At 36.6% G+C, this 20,238-nt stretch overlaps 2 protein-coding genes across 2 annotated transcripts in view; one reads left to right on the top strand and one right to left on the bottom strand.

The window, feature by feature from the left end:
* Positions 1 to 20,238, top strand: part of LOC123547220 (schlafen family member 13-like) — a 53,707-nt gene that overhangs the window by 21,842 nt on the left and 11,627 nt on the right. Inside the window, exons 7-8 of the mRNA XM_053551496.1 lie at positions 14,409 to 14,572; positions 17,894 to 18,009. Of these exons, the coding sequence (XP_053407471.1) occupies positions 14,409 to 14,572; positions 17,894 to 18,009 (280 nt within the window). The remainder of the gene's footprint in view (positions 1 to 14,408; positions 14,573 to 17,893; positions 18,010 to 20,238) is intronic.
* On the bottom strand, positions 3,203 to 9,542 carry LOC123547221 (E3 ubiquitin-protein ligase TRIM33-like). Its single transcript, XM_045334149.2, has 2 exons — positions 9,386 to 9,542; positions 3,203 to 6,709 (listed from the first exon to the last, which is right to left on the bottom strand). The coding sequence occupies exon 2, from the start codon at positions 6,685 to 6,687 to the stop codon at positions 5,485 to 5,487; it is 1,203 nt and encodes a 400-aa protein (XP_045190084.2). The 5' UTR covers positions 6,688 to 6,709; positions 9,386 to 9,542; the 3' UTR covers positions 3,203 to 5,484.

Raw genomic sequence — 20,238 nt, 5'->3', positions numbered from 1 at the left:
TTGCACACAACTTGTATCACCATAAGATCTTGGTTCCTTTCTTGAACTGGCCAGATCTCTTTATGGGTTCCAGAGTTATGGCCCCTGAAATGGCCAAAATAAGATATTTTGACCTTGTCTGCACAATAGCAGCTTCATTTATGATTTTATTTTAACCAAACCTGCACAAAACTTGTGTCACCTTAAGATCTTGGTTCCTTTCTTGAACTGGCCAGATCTCTTTATGGGTTCCAGAGTTATGGCCCCTGAAATGGCCAAAATAAGATATTTTGACCTTGTCTGCACAATAGCAGCTTCATTTATGATTTTATTTTAACCAAACCTGCACAAAACTTGTGTCACCTTAAGATCTCGGTTCCTTTCTTGAATCGGCCAGATCCTGTAATGGTTTCCAGAGTGATGGCCCCTGAAAGGGCCAAAATTAGCTATTTTGACTTTGTCTGCGCAATAGCAGCTTCATTTATGATTTGATTTTAACCAAACTTGCACACAACTTGTATCACCACAAGATCTTGATTCCTTTCTTGAACTGGCCAGATTCTATTATGGGTTCCAGAGTTATGGCCCCTGAAAGGGCCAAAATTAGCTATTTTGACCTTGTCTGCACAATACCAGCTTCATTTATGATTTGATTTTAACCAAACTTGCACACAACTTGTATCACCACAAGATCTTGCTTCCTTTCTTCAACTGGCCAGATTCCTTCATGGGTTCCAGAGTTATGGCCCCTTAAAGGTCCAAAATTGGCTATTTTGGCTTTTGCAGCCATATAGAGACTTCATTTATGGTTTTATTTGATACAAACTTCCAAAATATCTTCAACAACAATAAATCTTGGATTCCATGACAAATCAGATCCAATCATAGGTTCCAGAGTTATTTTATATCTGATTACCTCCCCTGATTGGAATCAAAATGGATTTATATCAGTAAGTACTTACAGGACTTATTTGAAATTTCATTATTGTTATTGGTTGGACTGAGACAATCAGGGTAGATAACTGTGGACTGATTTTATGTCAAATTACCTCCCTTTATTTCAAATTAAAATTGTTATATCTCCATAACTACTGAAGATACTGATCTGAAATTTCATTTATGTCAACAGATTTATTTGGCAGATCCTTCTTTTGTCCACTTACAATATTTATTTTTTTTCAATTACTTCCCTTTTACATTACTATAAATAGCTTATTTTTAGTAACTTTTTTATTATTGGCCGTATGGAAAACACGAGACCAGTTTTCTGTGGTACAACATGGATGGTACCTCCAATTTTGAAGTGTATTTTAACATATCTATACCTTGTAAGATTTTCTTTTGGGTTAAATTTCTTCCCTTTGTTGTTCCTGTCCTTTGGACTTAGATATTTTTTCTGAGGACCTTCTTGTCCTCAAGTGCAATGATAACAGGTGGGCTATATAGGGCCATCATGGCCCTCTTGTATGTTACTATAAATTGCTTATTTAGTAACTTTTTTATTATTGGCCTTAGGGAAAAGCCGAGACCACTTTCCTGTGGTACAACATGGATGGTACCTCCAATTTATAGGTGTATTTTGACATATCTGTACCTTAAAGAAAATTTCAACTATATTTTCTCATGATTCTTTTGATTGATCTTGATTATGATTTTTTTACCTTCTTGTCCTTAAGTGCCATGATGACAGGTGAGCGATATAGGGCAATTATGGCCCTCTTGTTTCTTTTTCTAGGTCCAAAACTAATGCAGATATTGCATTGAAACTTTATAGATATTTTAACATTTAGGGTAATATTCCTGCTTCTGGGACAACAATTCAAATAGTCTAGCATGGGCTGTCTTATGGACAAGTCTTTTGTTTTGTTTGTTTTTTTTGGCTTCATCATCAAAGTGGATCATGCCACAAAATACAAACAAAAATAAAAAGTTCTACATTTAAAAAAAAAAAAAATCCTATTTTATAAATAGCATAATCATAGATTAATCAAAGATTGATATCTTGACTTCGTTGGGACCAAGGGAAAAAAGTTGATGTATCAAAATATCAAGATTAGTGAAGTTAGGTCAACTTTGGTTGGTAGGTGTGGTAATTAAGTTTTGTATTGATAAAAAGATTTTTTTTAAGCAAAATATATAACTTTGTACATGAATATTATGTTTTACATATTGATTGGTCATTCCTTGTTGAAATTAATCATTAATAAAGTCTTCTGCTGTTTGTTTCATGTTAATTTTAATCTTGTTTTCAACTTACTATTTCTAATACCTCTTTCCATCATCTTTGGATTTGTGCAATGCACATGATGAAAAAACTTACTCTTGGGTTTCTTAATGTTTATAAGTGCAATTAAATGCACTCAATAATATGTCACACAGCTTATGTCGCAGACAAACAATTAATGACACATGACTCATTTTGGAGCATTATAGATAGAATTTCAGGCTCCTGTGCTACAAGCAAAGGTATTGTTAATAGTTTATTAAGAGTTTTGTACATGTAATTACAATTGCTCAAGTTGAAAGTCTCTTGTTTAAAAGACCAAATTTAAAGTTATGTTGTTTTTTTAACAAAGTAAATGTGTTAGCCATAACTTCATGTATGTATGTTGCACTTCAGTCAAAATAGCTATCATGGCACCATTCACACTTGAAATTCACAAAAGTTTTCATCCCGCAAACAGCCCCGCGCCTCGCCCCACAACCGCGACATACAATTGGCTCAAAGAAAATCTGACCCAGAGCAGGCCCTGCATGAGCACCAGTTAAATTGCTTCAAGTCTACGCAGGATCATTGAGTGAATAACTGCATGTTGTTTCTTGTACCTACAGATGCAGACGACACCTGCATGCAGCTTCTTCGCACCTGCATATGGCAGGCAGTTAATATCTACTTGTGATAACCGGTGTAAATTTCGAAGTTGGGGATAGAAAATTTAGTCAAAATATTTTTAAAAAATCGAAATAACCAAATCAAGATTTCCGTAGTTGATTTATTTGAAATAAGAAGGAAAAAATCGAGACAGGGAAAATGCACTCGAGATATCAAAATAACTGAAGTCGAGATAATTGTTTTGGACTGTAAGAAGATTTTTGTAGTTAAAAGTCAGCAAATCCAACATGAAAAGCTGGAAAGTCACAATGTCACCTAGGGCAGTTGATTCGGAAGTAGTGTTATTGGGGCCATAAAAACATATGAAGTTAAAAGAAAACAACAAAAATCCTGCCATTTACCTTGATTTATTTACAATATTTCTTAAAATATCATAAAAAATTGTTGTTTATTTCTCTAGAATTAAAACATACAGAAAGCATCGTAGCAGTTATTGCCATTAGTTACGGACGTTATTGACATCAAAAATATATATTTTTGTTTTCTTACAAATAACAATTCTAAGCACCACATAGCGATCTTTATAGGATGGCACAAAAGTTTTCATGGTTTACTTCTGAAAGAAGTAGCTTCACACCATTATTATTTCATATAATTAGGTGCATTGTTATGATATCACTGATGATTGTCTTTATTTTGTTGTTTTTACAGTTTATTGATGTGACCAAATGTCCTCAATGGCACACTTGGAAGTGGTTTATATTATTTAAAACCCAAAAAAGTAATATTTACCTATTTAATCTTCATTGAATAAGCATACATGTTGACATAATTGCAATGGATGTGCTGACCTTACTTTTGGATCAACCCTAATATTATTGTCAGACTTTCTCACCAAAAAAAAAATAAATAGCTGATCTAATATTAAACACCCTGGTTTCATACCTAAATGTAACATTTTCATATTACTTATCAAAACATTATTCTAGACTTAGTTAGTAAGAAAAGTTTAAATTTTCCGTTGAAAATATTGCGCATGCTCCAAGATAATTACATTTGGTATGGAGGCCAGTTAGATAATGCAGTGTTGTCATTGGTCAGTTTCATGACTGCCCTGAAACAACCAATCAGAATGCTTTAGTATAAGCCTTTCCATGCTAAATTTCTGTACTAAACTTGTCCATCTTTCAATTTGGACAGTACCATTAACTGTTAAAGGGGGTGCATACCAAAAAGATCCTGACTGAATAGCGAACAGTGTAGATCATGTTCAGACTGCACATATGTGCAGGCTGATCATGATCTGCACTGGTTGCAAAGGCGGAATCGTGTCCAGCATTATAAGGGTTAAGACTTCTGCTGTACTGTTTTGCTTGTATGTTTATTTCTTTCATCTTTTACAGATGTGTGTGTGTGTGTGTGTTCGGGTTTAACGTCTTTTTCAACAATTTTTCAGTCATATAAACGACGGTGTCTACTTGTAGCAATGAGCACAATGCCCAACTTTATAGTGCTGCCTCAATGGAATATCACGCCGTAGACACGTGGCATGATACCCCACCCAGTCACATTATACTGACACCAGACTGACCAGTCCTAGCACTATCCTCTTAATGCTGAGCGCCAAACTGGAAGCTACTAGTACCATTTTTTACGTCTTTGGTATGACGTGGCCGGGGATCGAACCCACGACCTTCCACACTCGAAGCGGACGCTCTACCACTAGGCTACCGAGGCGGTCTTTTACAGATGCAGAATTTGTTTGTAACAAAATTATTTTAACAGCATAATTCTGGGTAGTAGTGTTTTAACAGTTAACAGCAAATTGCAATTAACAGTTTGATTTCTGTACATAAGTATCAGACATAATACTCTTCAGCCATAGGAAGATAGTCTGGTATAGTTTGATCATACTGACGTACTTACACCATCAACCATTGCTACCATTTTAATTCATATATTGATATGAAACTGTCATTCCAAGAACCAACATATAATTTCTTCTGTTCCCTGTCAAGTGCTACACTCTCTGGCATGTTGAGACCATCAGTTTTCTGCAAGACTCTGCTGGTTTTGAAGTCTGGTGAAACCAAGCATATTTTTGAGCTTCCAGAAGAAGCAACAAGTAGTGACCCATCTTCTAGAACAGCAAGGCCACGTGGAGAATTTAGTTTACTGTCTTCATATATACCTGTAACCTCTCCATTCAAACTTAGACAAGCTATTTTGTTAGAAGAAACTTGAGCATCAGAGACATAGATAAGATTTTTGCTGTCATCTGCAGCAACATGGTCGAGCATTTGAAAACTTTGATCATTCATGAATGTCATTAGAAGATCACCTTGTACTGTCAATATCTCAACTTTTGTAGGTAATTTAAATGTCACTACAAAGTTTTGATTGAAGTAAGAAAGTCCATGGCATAGGCCTTTAACTTTGATTTGTCTTTTAGTAGAAAATTGATCTGATATAAATAATACTTGGATCATATAGCTCCCAGGAATTGTTACTGCCAGTTCATCTGCTGGCAAAAGTACCACATCCCATGGAGGAGAATTCAGTTTCTTATCAGATAAAATTCTAGATTGCTTTGTATCAACTATTTTAATGGAACTGTTTCCATAGTCAGCTATTGCAAGTTTGTCTCTGGAAATGATTGTCATTCCTGTGATTTAGCAGTTCTTACTGTCTTTTTCTGTCTTTACCTTTATTTTGCCAGATTGGGTGGCTGTAATGTTGGCATAAACATCTGTTCCACTGTTCTTTTGACCTTTAACCTCTGTCATGATGGTTTGTTGCTTTTGGCTGACAGATTCTTTGTCAGAAACCTTTTTTGTGTTGGTATTTTGACCTCCTGCCTGTTTAGCAAGATTTTGTTGTTTTCTTTCCATGGCTGGTTCTTTATGATGTTTGTATGGTTGTTCTTTTGCTGTCGTAGAAAGACACTTACTACCACCATCTTGCTGCAGTATAAGCCATCCTAAGCTGGTTTCTTCCAACAGCATTCTTTCTATAGCCAAATTAGGTTCAAATGTGACATCAGAAACTGTGTTCTTTTCTTGCATTTGGTCAATGAGTGCTGCATATTTTTTCAGATTATTTTCATTTTTCTTTACTTTGATAAACAGCTCATTTAATTTGCTTGATTCGTGTAATGTTTCAATGTCATTCTGCATCTTTTGAACTTCAGTTGATGCTTCAATGCACTCTGTTTCTACAGATTCAGCTTTTGAGCTCTCTTTACCAAAGATATGTTCGACTTGTTGATTGAGCTCCATTTCCCATTTGTCCAATGTATGATTAATGTCTTGTCTAAACTTTACAATTTTTTCCCTTAAATCTTTCGTGCGTTTCTTTATCTCCCTTTTGTTTTCTTTGGTTGTTACTGCGATTTCCTTACAGCTATTACATAGGGTTTTCAAAGAATGAAGAAGATTGGTATATTCTTGACTGGCAACAAAGTTTTCTGAAACATCTGGTATGTAGTCTGCCTTGCACGCTCTGTGATTGATTGTAATACATGGACTGCATCCAAAGAAGGCATGGTCATGGCAGTAATACTTTATGATTTCCCCTTGATGTTTTGGACAGGGTTCAACTAGGTCATGTGCAACTGGATGGGACCTTTGATACTTTTGAGATTTTGGCATTTTGGAACTATCCAGAAGGACGTGATTTCTGCAAGGGGCAGGTTTTCTGTGGCTTCTATAGCATGTTTCACAGAGATACTCGGCACAGTTTTGGCAGTAACCATGGGCTTGTACACAGTGCCCTTCTTGTTCACATGGTATGCAGTAAAACTGGGCATCATCGTCGGAACCTTGAAGAATGGATGTTGAGGGAATTTGCTTTGCCTTTTTCTCAGATACTTCCATTTCCCTTTACTGTGATCACACTCTGAAAAAGAATTTCAAGACTTTATAGTATAAAAGATAAGACCATTTACTCTATTGGTGTATATATTATTAGAAAAAGGAACAACATATTGTTGAACCTGCTTAAGCAGTCACCTGTATTAAGCAGCCACTTGTCTTAAGCAGCCAGTCAGCTTACTTCCCAAATTTACCTTTTGTTCTGATTTAAACTTGTCCTAAGCAGTCAACTCCCTTATGCAGCCAGATTGTGCTGCTCACTTTGCTGGCTGCTTAAGACAAGTTTGACTATATTTATCATTACAATGAAAAGTCTGTGTGGAATAACACTTTCATTCCAATAGCAGCATCACGTCATATCCTGTAGAACAAAATGCCATTTCTCATAAAAACTGGATCAGTATCATTCATTCTATTAGAGCAAGAAACATTGTAATACTGTAAAGTCATACTAATCATTGATACAATTATTGTAACTGTAATACCAAACATAAAAATTGACAATGACAGAAATTAAACCAATTATAATTTAAGATTAATTGAAAAGAGTAATCTATAAATTAGTAGATCTAATATTTATTTGATAAAACTCTAACAAGACTAGAAGTGTTTTCATATTAAACAAGAGCCATGTTAGACATGGCCAATCCCCCCGCCGGGCATATTATAATTGAAGGCTAAAGTTCCTGGTAAGTTAGTGTCTGAAAGTTTTTTTTTTTTTTGGGAGAAGCTTTGAAAAACCGTTTAGTTGTGGTCCACATCACGGGTTTTAAAGATGTGGAGGAAAGAATTATTCAGTGGTGAAGTGGTTTACTGCTAAATTTTATTAATTTTCATGAACAGTATAGCTGTATGATGTTTTTCTATATGGCTACTGTAAAAAGAAGGAATGGAAAGCTAACAGAGAAAAAGAGTGCCAGAATGTCACAATATATGCCCGTCACAGCAAATTTCTTTACTCTAGCAGCTGTATTTGCAAATGGAATTTTAATTTTGTGGTTGTTTAGTAATCATTTTAAGTCTTTTGTTTTTCTAAGTCCACAAAAAAACTCCTTACGAGGTAGAGATGTCTTAAAATACACCTAAAATTGGAAAGTAACATCCAGGTTGTACCACAGAAAAGTGGTCTTGTTTTTTCCCTGTGGTCAATTATAAAAATGTTACAACGTAAGTTATTTATAGTAACAACTAATGGAAGTTAATCTTAAGAAAAAAAAATTGTAAGTCCACACAAAAATCTTTACTAGGTAGAGATTGGTCAAAATACACCTCAAAATTGGATGTAGCATGCATGTTGTACTACTGAAAAGTGGTCTCGATTTTTCCCTACGACTAGTAATGAAAAAGTTACAATAAAAGCTATTTAAAGTAACAACAGAGGGAAGTAATTCTAAAGAAGGGAACTGCGCATGACACTTCGTCTCATGATGGTGTATAATTGTGCCAAGTTACATCAAAATCCCTCCATGCATGAAGAAGAAATGCTTCGGACAAAGTCATTCTTGTATCTGACCTTTGGCCTCTAGGTGACCTTGACCTTAGACCTAGGGACCTGGATCTTGCGCATGACACTCTGTCTTGCGGTGGTGAACATTTGTGCCAAGTTATTTCAAAATCCCTCTATGCATGAAGAAGAAGTGCTCCGGACAAGGTTTTCATTCTTGTATCCTTTGACCTCTAAGTGTGACCTTGACCTTAGAACTAGGGACCTGGTTCTTGCGCACGACACTCCATCTCGTGGTGGTGAACATTTGTGCCAAGATATATCAAAATCCCTCCATGCATGAAAAAGATATGCTGCAGACAATTTTTTTTAAGAAAATATGATAAAGGGGAATAACTCAAAAAGTAGGCAAGGTAGAGTTATTGTTCTTGCACATTGCACTTCCTCCTAATGTGTTCTATCAGTGTATGAAGTTTGAAGAAAATCCCTCCAGTACTTTTGGAGTTATGCTCTGGACAAAATTTTTAAAGAAAATATGATAAAGGGGAATAACTCAAAAAATAGGCAGGGTAGAGTTATTGTTCTTGCACACTGCACTTCCTCCCAATGTGTTCTATCAGTGTATGAAGTTTGAAGAAAATCCCTCCAGTACTTTTGGAGTTATGCTCCGGACAAATTTTTTTAAGAAAATATGATAAAGGGGAATAACTCAAAAAATAGGCAAGGTAGAGTTATTGTTCTTGCACACTGCACTTCCTCCCAATGTGTTCTATCAGTGTATGAAGTTTGAAGAAAATCCCTCCAGTACTTTTGGAGTTATGCTCCGGACAAAGATCGTTGCGGACGGACGGACGGACAGACAGACGGACGGACGCACGGACGGAGAGCATTTCTAATATCCCCTTCGTCTTTGGCAGGGGGATAAACAAAGAAGACTGAAAGTGTAATTTAGTATGTGATAAAATCATGGTTTATATTATGATATAGAAAATATATCCTGTATATATGACTGTACAGTGACAGTATGTTGAAGCATCTGTGTCCACCTAGATAACACATATAATTTCTACACATCTGAAGTCCAAACAATGATTTTGTTCAACAATATAATCACTATTTGGGGTAATGAGGTCACATTATACACCTACTACCGGTAGGACTTCTTTAATATTTTATTTTGCATGCTCAGACATGAAAACATTTTTAGACTTAAAAGGAAAAGTAGCAGTTTGAAAAAACTATTTAAGTTTTACTCACCTGCAATAATCATTTACGATGATCCAACACTTACACAGGCACTGTTTCAATATAGCCACTTTTTTTGGTTAAAGTCCATTTTTGTTGAAAACAACCATAATTTATTTATTGATTACTTCCTGTTCTAATCCACTGTGATGAACTGGTAATGCTGATTTTTGGAATAGACCCAAATGTGCACCAATATGGCCATTGTTTCCATGAGAAAATCTACATTATCTGCGTAAATTTATTTATAAAAGAAATCTTACTGAAGTGATAGCACTGCCACATGAAAATATATTATATTAAGCATCTTCTAATAAATACAACCAGGTGTGGTGTTAACAGAAAAATGGTAACACCAGTTTTGTAGTACCTATCATGCAAGTTACTATCTCAAAAACTAATGCAAATATTGAATTGAAACTTCACATGTTTTTTCGGGTTTATAAAACTAGGTCATAGCATCATGTCCCATAACTCTGACATGTATTTTGCATAATTATGTCCCCTTTTGAACTTAAAAACTTCTGGTTAAAGTCTTTTTATGCAAGTTACTATCTTCAAAACTAATGCAGATACTTGCTTGAAACTCTAGAGATATATTAACCCTTACCCTGCTAAATTTCTATAATGAACTTGTCCATCTTTCAGTTCCATTAACTGTTAAAAGGGGTCCTTGCCAAAAAGATACTGACTGAATAGCGAACAGTGCAGACCATGATCAGACTGCACAGATGTGCAGGCTGATCTTGGTCTGCACTGGTCACAAAGGCAGAATCACTTGTCACCAGCAGGCTAAGGGTTAATATTATGGGTAATATTCTTGCTTGGAATAGTTGAGCATTAGTTGTGCAAGATATTTTTTGCTTCAGATCTTTAAATTTGTTCAACTTCAGAAAGATTAATTGTCTAGTTGCAAACTATGAATGGATATGACTATAAATCGGCAGTGTATTAACCTCATATCTTTTTACACTAGCTACCTCAAATTTGCATTACCTGTTGAACACAGTGTAATCCTTACTGATAAAACTTTATGAAATGTTAAAGGCTAAAGTAGGTCATTTATATTTGGAAAGGTATTTGAAGTGTTTAAACAGATATAGTAAAATTGATCAAAGAGATTTAACTGTAAAACCATGTAGATTCTACACATAAGGTCTTAAAAATTGTCTTACTTTAATATCATAATTTTTTTAATAAGGCTTACAACTAAGGGTGACCCTTATGCCCAAAAGTTTTAATGCATTTTATACAGTATTCACTGCCTGTGTGAATTAAAAAAATAATTGTTTGTTTTATAACCAAGAGTTAAGGGGAGTATAATCCTCTGTCATTGCACATGTAAAAACATATTAAAATTTTGTAAAAACATAATGTCTTGTTTTAGATAATTTGCTGTCATTGCACATGTAAGAATATATTAAACAGATGTCAAATTCTGTGAAAAAAATGCAGTAAAAGCAAGTGAACATTATTTCATGCATGTAATTGAAACCTATAAGTTTTTGACTGGTAAATACAATTCAGGATACAATTCTTATCCTGACAAGTTTTTCAAGTTATCAGATATTTCATCTACCAGAGGACATTCACTCAAGCTTTATAAACCAACTCTTTAAGAAAGGACTCCTTCTTCGGAAAAATTATTCCTCCATCAGAATAGTAAATGCATGGAATGGATTGCCGGAAAGGGTTGTAAGTGCTCAGACAGTGGAAACATTCAAAAAAAGATTAGACCACCACTGGAATGTAACTAAGAGACATGGGACACAAGAGGCTTTGCCTAAACCTTAAACTCCCATCAAAACTGTAAATGTAAATGTAAACTGTAAAAACAGATATTAATACTTAGTCATCTGATGTATTTAACATCATGAACATGGAACAGTAACAGTTTAAACAAAGTATACTTATTGTAAAAATTGCATAATATTTACACTTTGACTGGATTAAGTGAAATGTCCGAAATAGATGCTAGAGAGAGGTGATGACTATTTTAGCTCACCTGTCACATAGTGACAAGGTGAGCTTTTGTGATCACTCTTCGTCCGTCGTCAGTCAGTCTGTCCGTGCGTCAACAATTTCTTGTCTGCACGATAATGGTTTCATTTATGATTTTATTTTAACCAAACTTGCACACAACTTGTACCACCATAAGATCTCGATGTCTTAAATTTCTTGAACTGGCCAGATCCCATTATGGGTTCCAGAGTTATGGCCCCTGAAAGGGCCAAAATTAGCTATTTTGACCTTGTCTGCACAATAGCAGCTTTATTTATGATTTGATTTTAAGCAAACTTGCACACAACTTGTATCACCACAAGATCTTGGTTTCTTTCTTGAACTGGCCAGATTCCATTATGGGTTCCAGAGTTATGATCCCTGAAAGGCCCAAAATAAGCTATTTTGAGCTTGTCTGCACAATAGCAGCTTTATTTATGATTTGATTTTTACCAAACTTGCACACAACTTGTATCACCATAAGATCTTGGTTCCTTTCTGAAACTGGCCAGATTCCATTATGGGTTCCAGAGTTATGGCCCCTGAAAGGCCCAAAATTAGCTATTTTGACCTTGTCTGCACAATAGCAGCTTCATTTATGATTTGATTTTAAGCAAACTTGCACACAACTTGTATCGCCACAAGATCTTGGTTCCTTTCTTAAACTGGCCAGATTCCATCATGGGTTCCAGAGTTATGGTCCAAAATTTGCTATTTTGGCTTTTGCAGCCATATAGAGACTTCATTTATGGTTTGATTTGATACAAACTTCCAAAATATCTTCAACAACAATAAATCTTGGATTCCATGACAAATCTGTCAGATCCAATCATAGGTTCCAGAGTTATTTTATATCTGATTACCTCCCCTGATCGTAATCAAAATGGATTTATATCAGTTAGTACTTATAGGACTGATTTGAAATTTCATTGAGATTGGTTTTAAATGTTATTTACATCTTCCAGGGTAAGGAATAGTCATGTTAGTACAAAAAATATAGCATTTGAGCCTAGGACCCTCAAACTTGGTATGGAAATTGACCCTGACTAGGTCAAAAGGGACTGTTACAAGAAAATGATTATCTTGATGATATGTAATATGTATTCCTATGTGCTCTATGTCAAAACTTGATCATATCATTTTGAGCAATGGTACTCAGGTGAGCGATACAGGGCCATCATGGCCCTCTTGTTGGTATATCGGTCAGTTTTTAGACCAGTCGGTTTTCGGATGAAAACTTAAGAACGCTTGAGCCTAGGATCATGAAAATTGATACGAATGTTGGTCATGACTAGGAAATGACCCCTATTGATTTTGAGATCAGTATTTATTTATTTATTTTGTTGGGTTTAACGTCGCACCGACACAATTTTAGGTCATATGGCGACTTTCCAGCTTTTTAATGGTGGAGGAAGACCCCAGGTGCCCCTCCGTGCACTATTTCATCACGAGCGGGCACCTGGGTAGAACCACCGACCTTCCGTAAGCCAGCTGGATGGCTTCCTCACGTGAAGAATTCTACGCCCCAAATGAGGTTTCGAACCCACATCGATGAGGGGCAAATGGTTTGAAGTCAACGACTCTAACCACTCGGCCACGGAGGCCCCTCTTTGAGATCAGTAGGTTAAAGGTTAAGGTCACAGTGACCCAGAACAGTTAACGGTTTCTGGATGATAACTCAAGAACGCTTGGGCCTAAGATCATGAAAGTTGATAGGGAGGTTGATCATGACCAGCAGATGACCCTTAATTTTGAGGTCAGTAGGTCAAAGATCAAGGTCACAGTGACCAGGAACAGTTAAATGGTTTCCGGATGATAACTCACAAACACTGTGGCCTAGGATCATAAAAATTAAATGGGAGGTCGATCATGACCAGCAGGTGAGCCCTATTGATTTTGAGGTCATCAGGTCAAAGGTCAAGGTCGCAGTGACTCGGAACAGTTTGCGGATGATTACTCACAAACGCTTGGACTTAGGATGATGAAAGTTTATAGGGATGTTGGCTAAGACCAGCAGATGACCCCTTAAGATTTTAAAGCCAGTAGGTCAACGGTCAAGGCCACAGTGACCCAGAACAGTTAAACAGTTTTTGGGTGATAACTCTAGAACGCTTGGGCTTAGGATCATAAAAGTAAGTTGATACAGAGGTTGGTCATGACCAGCAGATGACCCCTATTGATTTTGAGATTAGTATGTCAAAGGACAAGGTCACAGTGACCTAGAACAGTTAAACAGTTTCCGGATGATAACTCACAAACACTTTGGCCTAGGATCATAAAAATTGAATGGGAGGTCGATCATGACCAGCAGATGACCCGTATAATTTTGAGATCAGTAGGTCAAAGGTCAAGGTCACAGTGACCTGGAACAGTTAAACAGTTTCCGGATGATTACTCACAAACGCTTGGGCTTAGGATCATGAAAGTTGATAGGGATGTTGGCTAAGACCAGCAGATGACCCCTTAAGATTTTAAAGCCAGTAGGTCAACGGTCAAGGTCACAGTGACCCAGAACAGTTAAACAGTTTTCAGGTGATAACTCTAGAACGCTTGGGCCTAGGATCATCAAAGTAAGTTGATATAGAGTTTGGTCATGACCAGCAGATGACCCCTATTGATTTTGAGATCAGTAGGTCAAGGACACAGTGACCCGGAACAGTTAAACGGTTTCCCGATGATAACTCAAGAACGCTTGGCCATAGGATCACGAAAGTTGATAAGTTGGCTGGTCTCAACCAGCTGGTGACCCCTATTGTTTTTGAGATCAGTAGGTTCAAGGTCAAGGTCACAGTGACCAAGAACAGTTAAACGGTTTCAGGACAATAACTTGAGAACGCTTAGGCCTGAGGATCACCAAACTTAATAGGGAGGTAAATCATGACCAGCCAATGACCCCTATTGATTTTGACATTAGTAGGTCAAACATCAAGGTCACAGTGACAAATTGGAAGGGGATAAGTTCATTATAGAAATATAGCAAGATAAGTGTTAAAACAAAATTGTTTAATTTTTCAAGATTTTTTTTTCTTAACAGATCTGGTGGCAAGAACACATTACCAGACCGTGTCAGTGGACTGATGATCAAGTATGTCTCTGCTTTTGCTAACCACGAGGGAGGACATATCTATTTTGGAATAGGCGACACGCGTGCATCTGTCATCGGAGAGGAACTAAGTCCAGCCGATCAAAGGAATTTAGGTAGGACATAGTTATCATACGTTGATCCAGAGTGGGGGGTCCCCTGGAAAATCCTAAAACAAGGTAAGAAAAGGAGAAGGAAAGAAAATGTTTTTTCGAAAAGGCAACATTAGGACCGCATTCAAAGTGTATGTGGCTGCTGCTACATACTACCCCGACGTAATTCATATTTATGTTAATTATCTTAAAGAAACAAAGAATTTTACCTTTAACAAAACACAATTTTATTATTTTTCCCAAATTTAACAGATGAGCTCATAAAAATGTGAAAATAAGGGGTATATTTTATATAAAATTGCAGTGGAAAAGGTGTTCTTAAATGCTCCTAAAATGACCCAGAATGCAGGAAATGAAGCGCTGAATTTCAAAATTTTCCAGGGGAAATGCACCCGGAGCAGCTGGTCGCCTACTTTTTTATTTCACCCTGTTCAACAAAAACTTATTGACAACCCTGTACTTGTAAACGGCTAATATCCACAAAAATCACATCAAATTGTTTAGTGTATAAAGACACATGTTTGACATAGTAAGGGTTCGGTCAGAACCCTTGCCCCCTCCCCCCAAAGAAAATTGGCTGGATCTGCGCATGGTTATACACTGACAGAATTACTAGTGTTTCAGCACTGAAATTAGGGGTTTTGTACATTTGGATGCTTTGCATCACTGTTTGGGAGGTGTCCTTTTTGGCTGAGTTGTTATGCCCCCAGCATCTACTGATGCAGGAGGCATATAGTGATTGTCCTGTCCGTCCGTTCGTTCGTCCATCCGTACGAGGTTAACCAAAAAGGACCGTTTCGTCTAGCATCAATACCCCTTACTAGAATGACTTGATACTAATGCAGGTGTAACCTGTGACCATTCATCATCTTCAGACATCACCTGACCTCAGTTTGACCTTGACCTTGACCTCATTTTGGACTTAGGTTGCTTTATATTGGCCATCTCTTGGTTAACCAAATGGGACCGTTTCGTCTAGCATCAATACCCCTTACTAGAATGAATTGATACTTAAACAGATGTAAACTGTGACCATTCCCCATCTTCAAACATCACCTTACCTCAGTTTGACCTTGACCTCGTTTTGGACTTAGGTGCAAAATCTATCAACAAGGCTGCCACTGGTGGCATGAAGCATTTATTGAACGCAGCTTCTTATTAATGTCTGGAGTAATTTGCCTCTCAGTGCTGATAGCTCAAACCCTGCTCGGGTTGCAGAATTTTTTGATATAAGAGAGCTATTCAATTTGCTCATGAAAGGCGAGTGGTAGTTCATGCCCCTACAGGGTAGATCTTCCTCCACCACTAAAAGTTTGAAAGTCACCAATGACCTAAATGTATTGCTGTGATACTGACTTACAAGTAAAGGGAACAATCTTATGACACCTTCAGGGTTGCCAGCAGTCTTGAAAAGTCAGGGAAATTGGTTTCTTTTTCAAGGTCAGGGAATTGTCAGGGAATTTTAAAATTTGGTCAGTGAAAAATGAAAATCCTGAAAAGTCAGGGAAAAGTCAGGGAAAAATGATTTCAAAGCTCGAAGAAGTTAATTATTTTAAACTTTTGTGGCTATGGCAGTCTTCAAGCATTAAATTTAAGTAATTAAAAACAAAGTTTAATGATGTAATACTGTAACATGCATTTAATTTGTTTAAATCCCCCATTTTTCTTTAAACATACTACAGTATTAGTCATGATGCTTTATTGTTTTTGCCACAGTGACTAGGACACTGTATATTAAGAGATCTTGGATTTTGAGAGTGATGCTTTGTCAATATGATTCCAATGGTCTTGCTATTAGTCATGGTGTTTTATTGTTTTTGCCTCTAGGAAACTGTATAATAACAGATCTTGGATTTTTGAGAATGATATTTTGCTAATACTAGCAGGGTTCCAATGGTCTTGTTATTAACCATACTTCATATTTTACCATGAGGAAAGTGTACCTTAAAAGATGTTAGATTTTTGATAGTTACATGTCTTGCAAAGATGTTTTTGATATGTATCTCTTAATAATTAGGTTTCACTGACCAATAGTCACAATTATGTTTCATTGACTTGACCACCAAACAGTCATACAAGAAAGAAAACCATGTTTATTATCATTGTGTTTGATGTTTATGTTTAATATATTGGAAAATAAATACAAAACATTTGGAAAAAAAATAATGGGAGGATTGGACGGCTATAGGGGAGGTTAGGAGTCCGTTTAAATGTTTGGCGGTTTTGGTCAGTGAAAAACATGAATTGGTCAGGGAAAAGTCAGGGAATTTTATTCACCCAGAGTGCTGGCAACCCTGAGTCCTTGTTTGATAGGTTTAAGTTGATCATATGGAGCACTCTGACTGGGTTTACAGACAAGCATACACATGTATTGAAAGCATGGGAGCATTTAGATGGCTTTGTGTAGGTTTTCAGTTTGCTGCTTGAAAACATAAATACACCCTTCTCTCTTAATTATACGCCTTCTCATTGAACTGAGACCTTGGAAATACTGATTGCACTTTCAGCTGTTGTCTCTTTTGAAAATATTACGACAAACCATTAAAATCAGTGGGGTAATCTATCACTTCATTATTAGAAACAGTGACCATTTGTGGTTTAACTTTTTTTGAATAACTATAAAAAGACACCGAGGTGTAATGTAACCACACAATCAAAGCAGGTTAAGTTTAACAATTTATTTATTAGACCTACGTTTCGGCTTTTATAGAGCCTTCATTTTGAATAAAAAAAGCAACAGTTCAAATTTGAAAAAAAAAACAACAAATTATTAAAAAGAAAATTTTTGTTTTGGAGAAACAGTACAGATGATTACAAGTTTTGGTCCAATGTGAAAGCGAGTGTGGAAGTCATCATGTAAAGCTTTGATTGTTGAATAAAAACAATTCTAAGAACTTTGTTACTTGAATTGTAAACGTAATGGAATGTAGCAAATAAACTTTTGTAACTGACATCTATACTCGACAAAAGCTGAAATACAATTAAAAGAGCTCAGAATAATGAGAAGAAGGCTTATTTAATATTTCGCCGCAATAACTAAACGGTTAGTGTCCATTTTTGAGTGCGTGAGGTTGGGGTTTGATCCCTGACTACATCATACTAAAGCCATCAACATTCTATTATTATTACAACATTATGAAATTCTCTTTGAGTAACATTATTTGAACTGAGAAATATACTATAAAGAATAAAGCATGGTTACAAAAGTGGATCCGCAAAGCTGTCTCGCTCACAGTGAGTGGTATGCAGTAATACGGATTATGTCTTAGTGATGAAAGACAGTAATCCATCCATTAACATAAAATAAATGTCCTTTCTTTACAGAGTGGCTGGTGACAAATAGAATGTACAATATGATGTGGCGTGACAGCTCTGTTAGGCCAGTGAGAGGAGTTCATTGGGATATCAACTTCTTTCCTGTAGAAAATGTGCCTAAAAAGGTGGGTATAGGTTGTTGATTTATAGGCGTAGAAACTAAGACAGAGGTTTGCATGTCATTATATTTCTGATATCCTGTATACAACTAATTATTACAGGACTACAATCTTTCCTATTGTTAGAAACCTTTTCTGTAACAAAGTTTTTCCTTGATTTCTACTTATAAATATGAGGCAATAACATTCATATTATTCATCAGTATAAAAAAGTCAGAGGTGGGAAATACTTTTAAAAAGTAATAGTAAGTTTTGAATTTTATCATTAACATATCTAGGGTATTTTTAATCCCCCACCACGAGTGGTTTGGGGTTATAAGAATGGTCTCCGTCTGTCCTTCTGTCTTCCGTAACATTTTTAGTTCCGCTCTGTATCTCCTAAACCCCTTGAAGGATTTTTATGAAACTTGGGTCAAATGATCACCTCATCAAGGCGATGTGCAGAATCTATGAGTCAGCCATGTCAGTTCAAGGTCAAGGTCACAACTCAAGGTCAAAGGTTTGAGCCTTCCATTCCGTGTCCGCTCTGTATCTCCTAAACCCCTTGAAGGATAATTATGAAACTTGGGTCAAATGATCACCTCATCAAGATGATGTGCAGAACCGATGAGTCAGCCATGTCGGCTCAAGGTCAAGGTCACAACTCGAGGTCAAAGGTTTGAGCCTTCCATTTCGTGTCCGCTCTGTATCTTCTAAACCCATTGAAGGATAATCATGAAACTTGGATCAAATGATCACCTCATCAAGAGGATGTGCAGAACTGATGAGTCAGCCATGTCAGCTCAAGGTCAAGGTCACAACTCAAGGTCAAATGTTTGAGCCTTCCATTTCATGTTCGCTCTGTATCTCCTAAAGCCCTTGAAGGATAATCATGAAACTTTGGTCAAATGATCATCTAATCAAGGCAATGTGCAGAACTTATGAGTCAGCCATGTCGGCTCAGGGTCAAGGTCACTACTCAAGGTCAAAGGTTTGAGCCTTCCATTTTGTGTCCACAATGTATCTCCTAAAATCCTTGAAGGATAATCATGAAACTTGGATCAAATGATCACCTCATCAAGACGATATGCAGAATCCATGAGTCAGCCATGTCGACTTAATGTCAAGGTCACAAGTCAAGGTCAAAGGTTAGAGCCTTCCATTTCATGTCTGCTTTGTATCTCCTAAACCCCTTGAAGGATAATCATGAAACTTGGATCAAATGATCACCTGATCAAGACGATGTGCAGAACCCATTTGTCAGCCATGGTGGTTCAAGGTCATGGTCATAACTCAAGGTCAAAAGTTTGAGCCACTATCCGTAACAACGGCAGGGGATATAGCTGTCTTTTAGACTGCCTTGTTCTCTATAAATTTCTGCCAATTGGACACCTAAAGGTATTAAAATTATTTCTCAATGAAATATTATTAAACTTTCAGGATGTCTAAGTAAAAACGATTTCTTGTAGAAATTTTGTAAAATTCGGAAAAAAATAAATATTTTTCATTGGCAAAAATTGTGCACCAAGTGAAATACTTTTTTGGTTGTAAATTAAGATTCACATATATTTACAAAATTTTAAAAAAAAATCCTATACTACCCCTGGAGGCCTTTAGAATGATTTATATTTTATATCTAGATCTCATATGAAAAGGGGGCCTCAGTGGCTGAGTGGTAACATCCCTGACTTCCAATCGCCCCTAATTGATACGGGTTCGAACCTAACTTGGGGATAAAATTCCTATAAGAGGAAGCAATGCAGCTGGCTAAGACAAGGTTGGTGGTTCTACCCAGGTGCCCACCTGTGAGCAAATAATGCCAGGAAGGGGACCTTGGGTATTCCTCTGCCATGAAAAGCTGGACAGTCACCATATGACCTATTATTGTGTCGGTGTGACCTTAATCTCAACAAAAACAAAGAATATTAAAAAAATAAAATGTTCTGTTTATTTCATGGATCAGACAGTAAGTATTTAAGTATCCCTACTTTCACCAATGTTTTCCTTACCATAGAAAAAAAAAGCGTGTAATTTTGACAAACGTTTTTTTAAACAGGTTACATTAATTTTTAGCAAGAGTAGGTGTTGCTCAATTTAATCTAAAAACTGAAAGTTTGTATCCTTGGAGGTTACATAGGCAGTAAGTGGCACGGTGGTTAGCAGGTCGAGTCACATCTGGTATCGAGAATAACGTTCATTGCTGAGTGATTTACTTAAATCGGTGCTGTTTCCTAGGCTGGATGCTTGGGAGATACC

This window comes from Mercenaria mercenaria, chromosome 9 (assembly GCF_021730395.1).
Source record: "Mercenaria mercenaria strain notata chromosome 9, MADL_Memer_1, whole genome shotgun sequence".
NCBI lineage: Eukaryota > Metazoa > Mollusca > Bivalvia > Venerida > Veneridae > Mercenaria > Mercenaria mercenaria.
The sequence above is the reverse complement of the archived record's forward strand: the minus strand, read 5'-3'. Positions and strand labels throughout refer to the sequence as shown.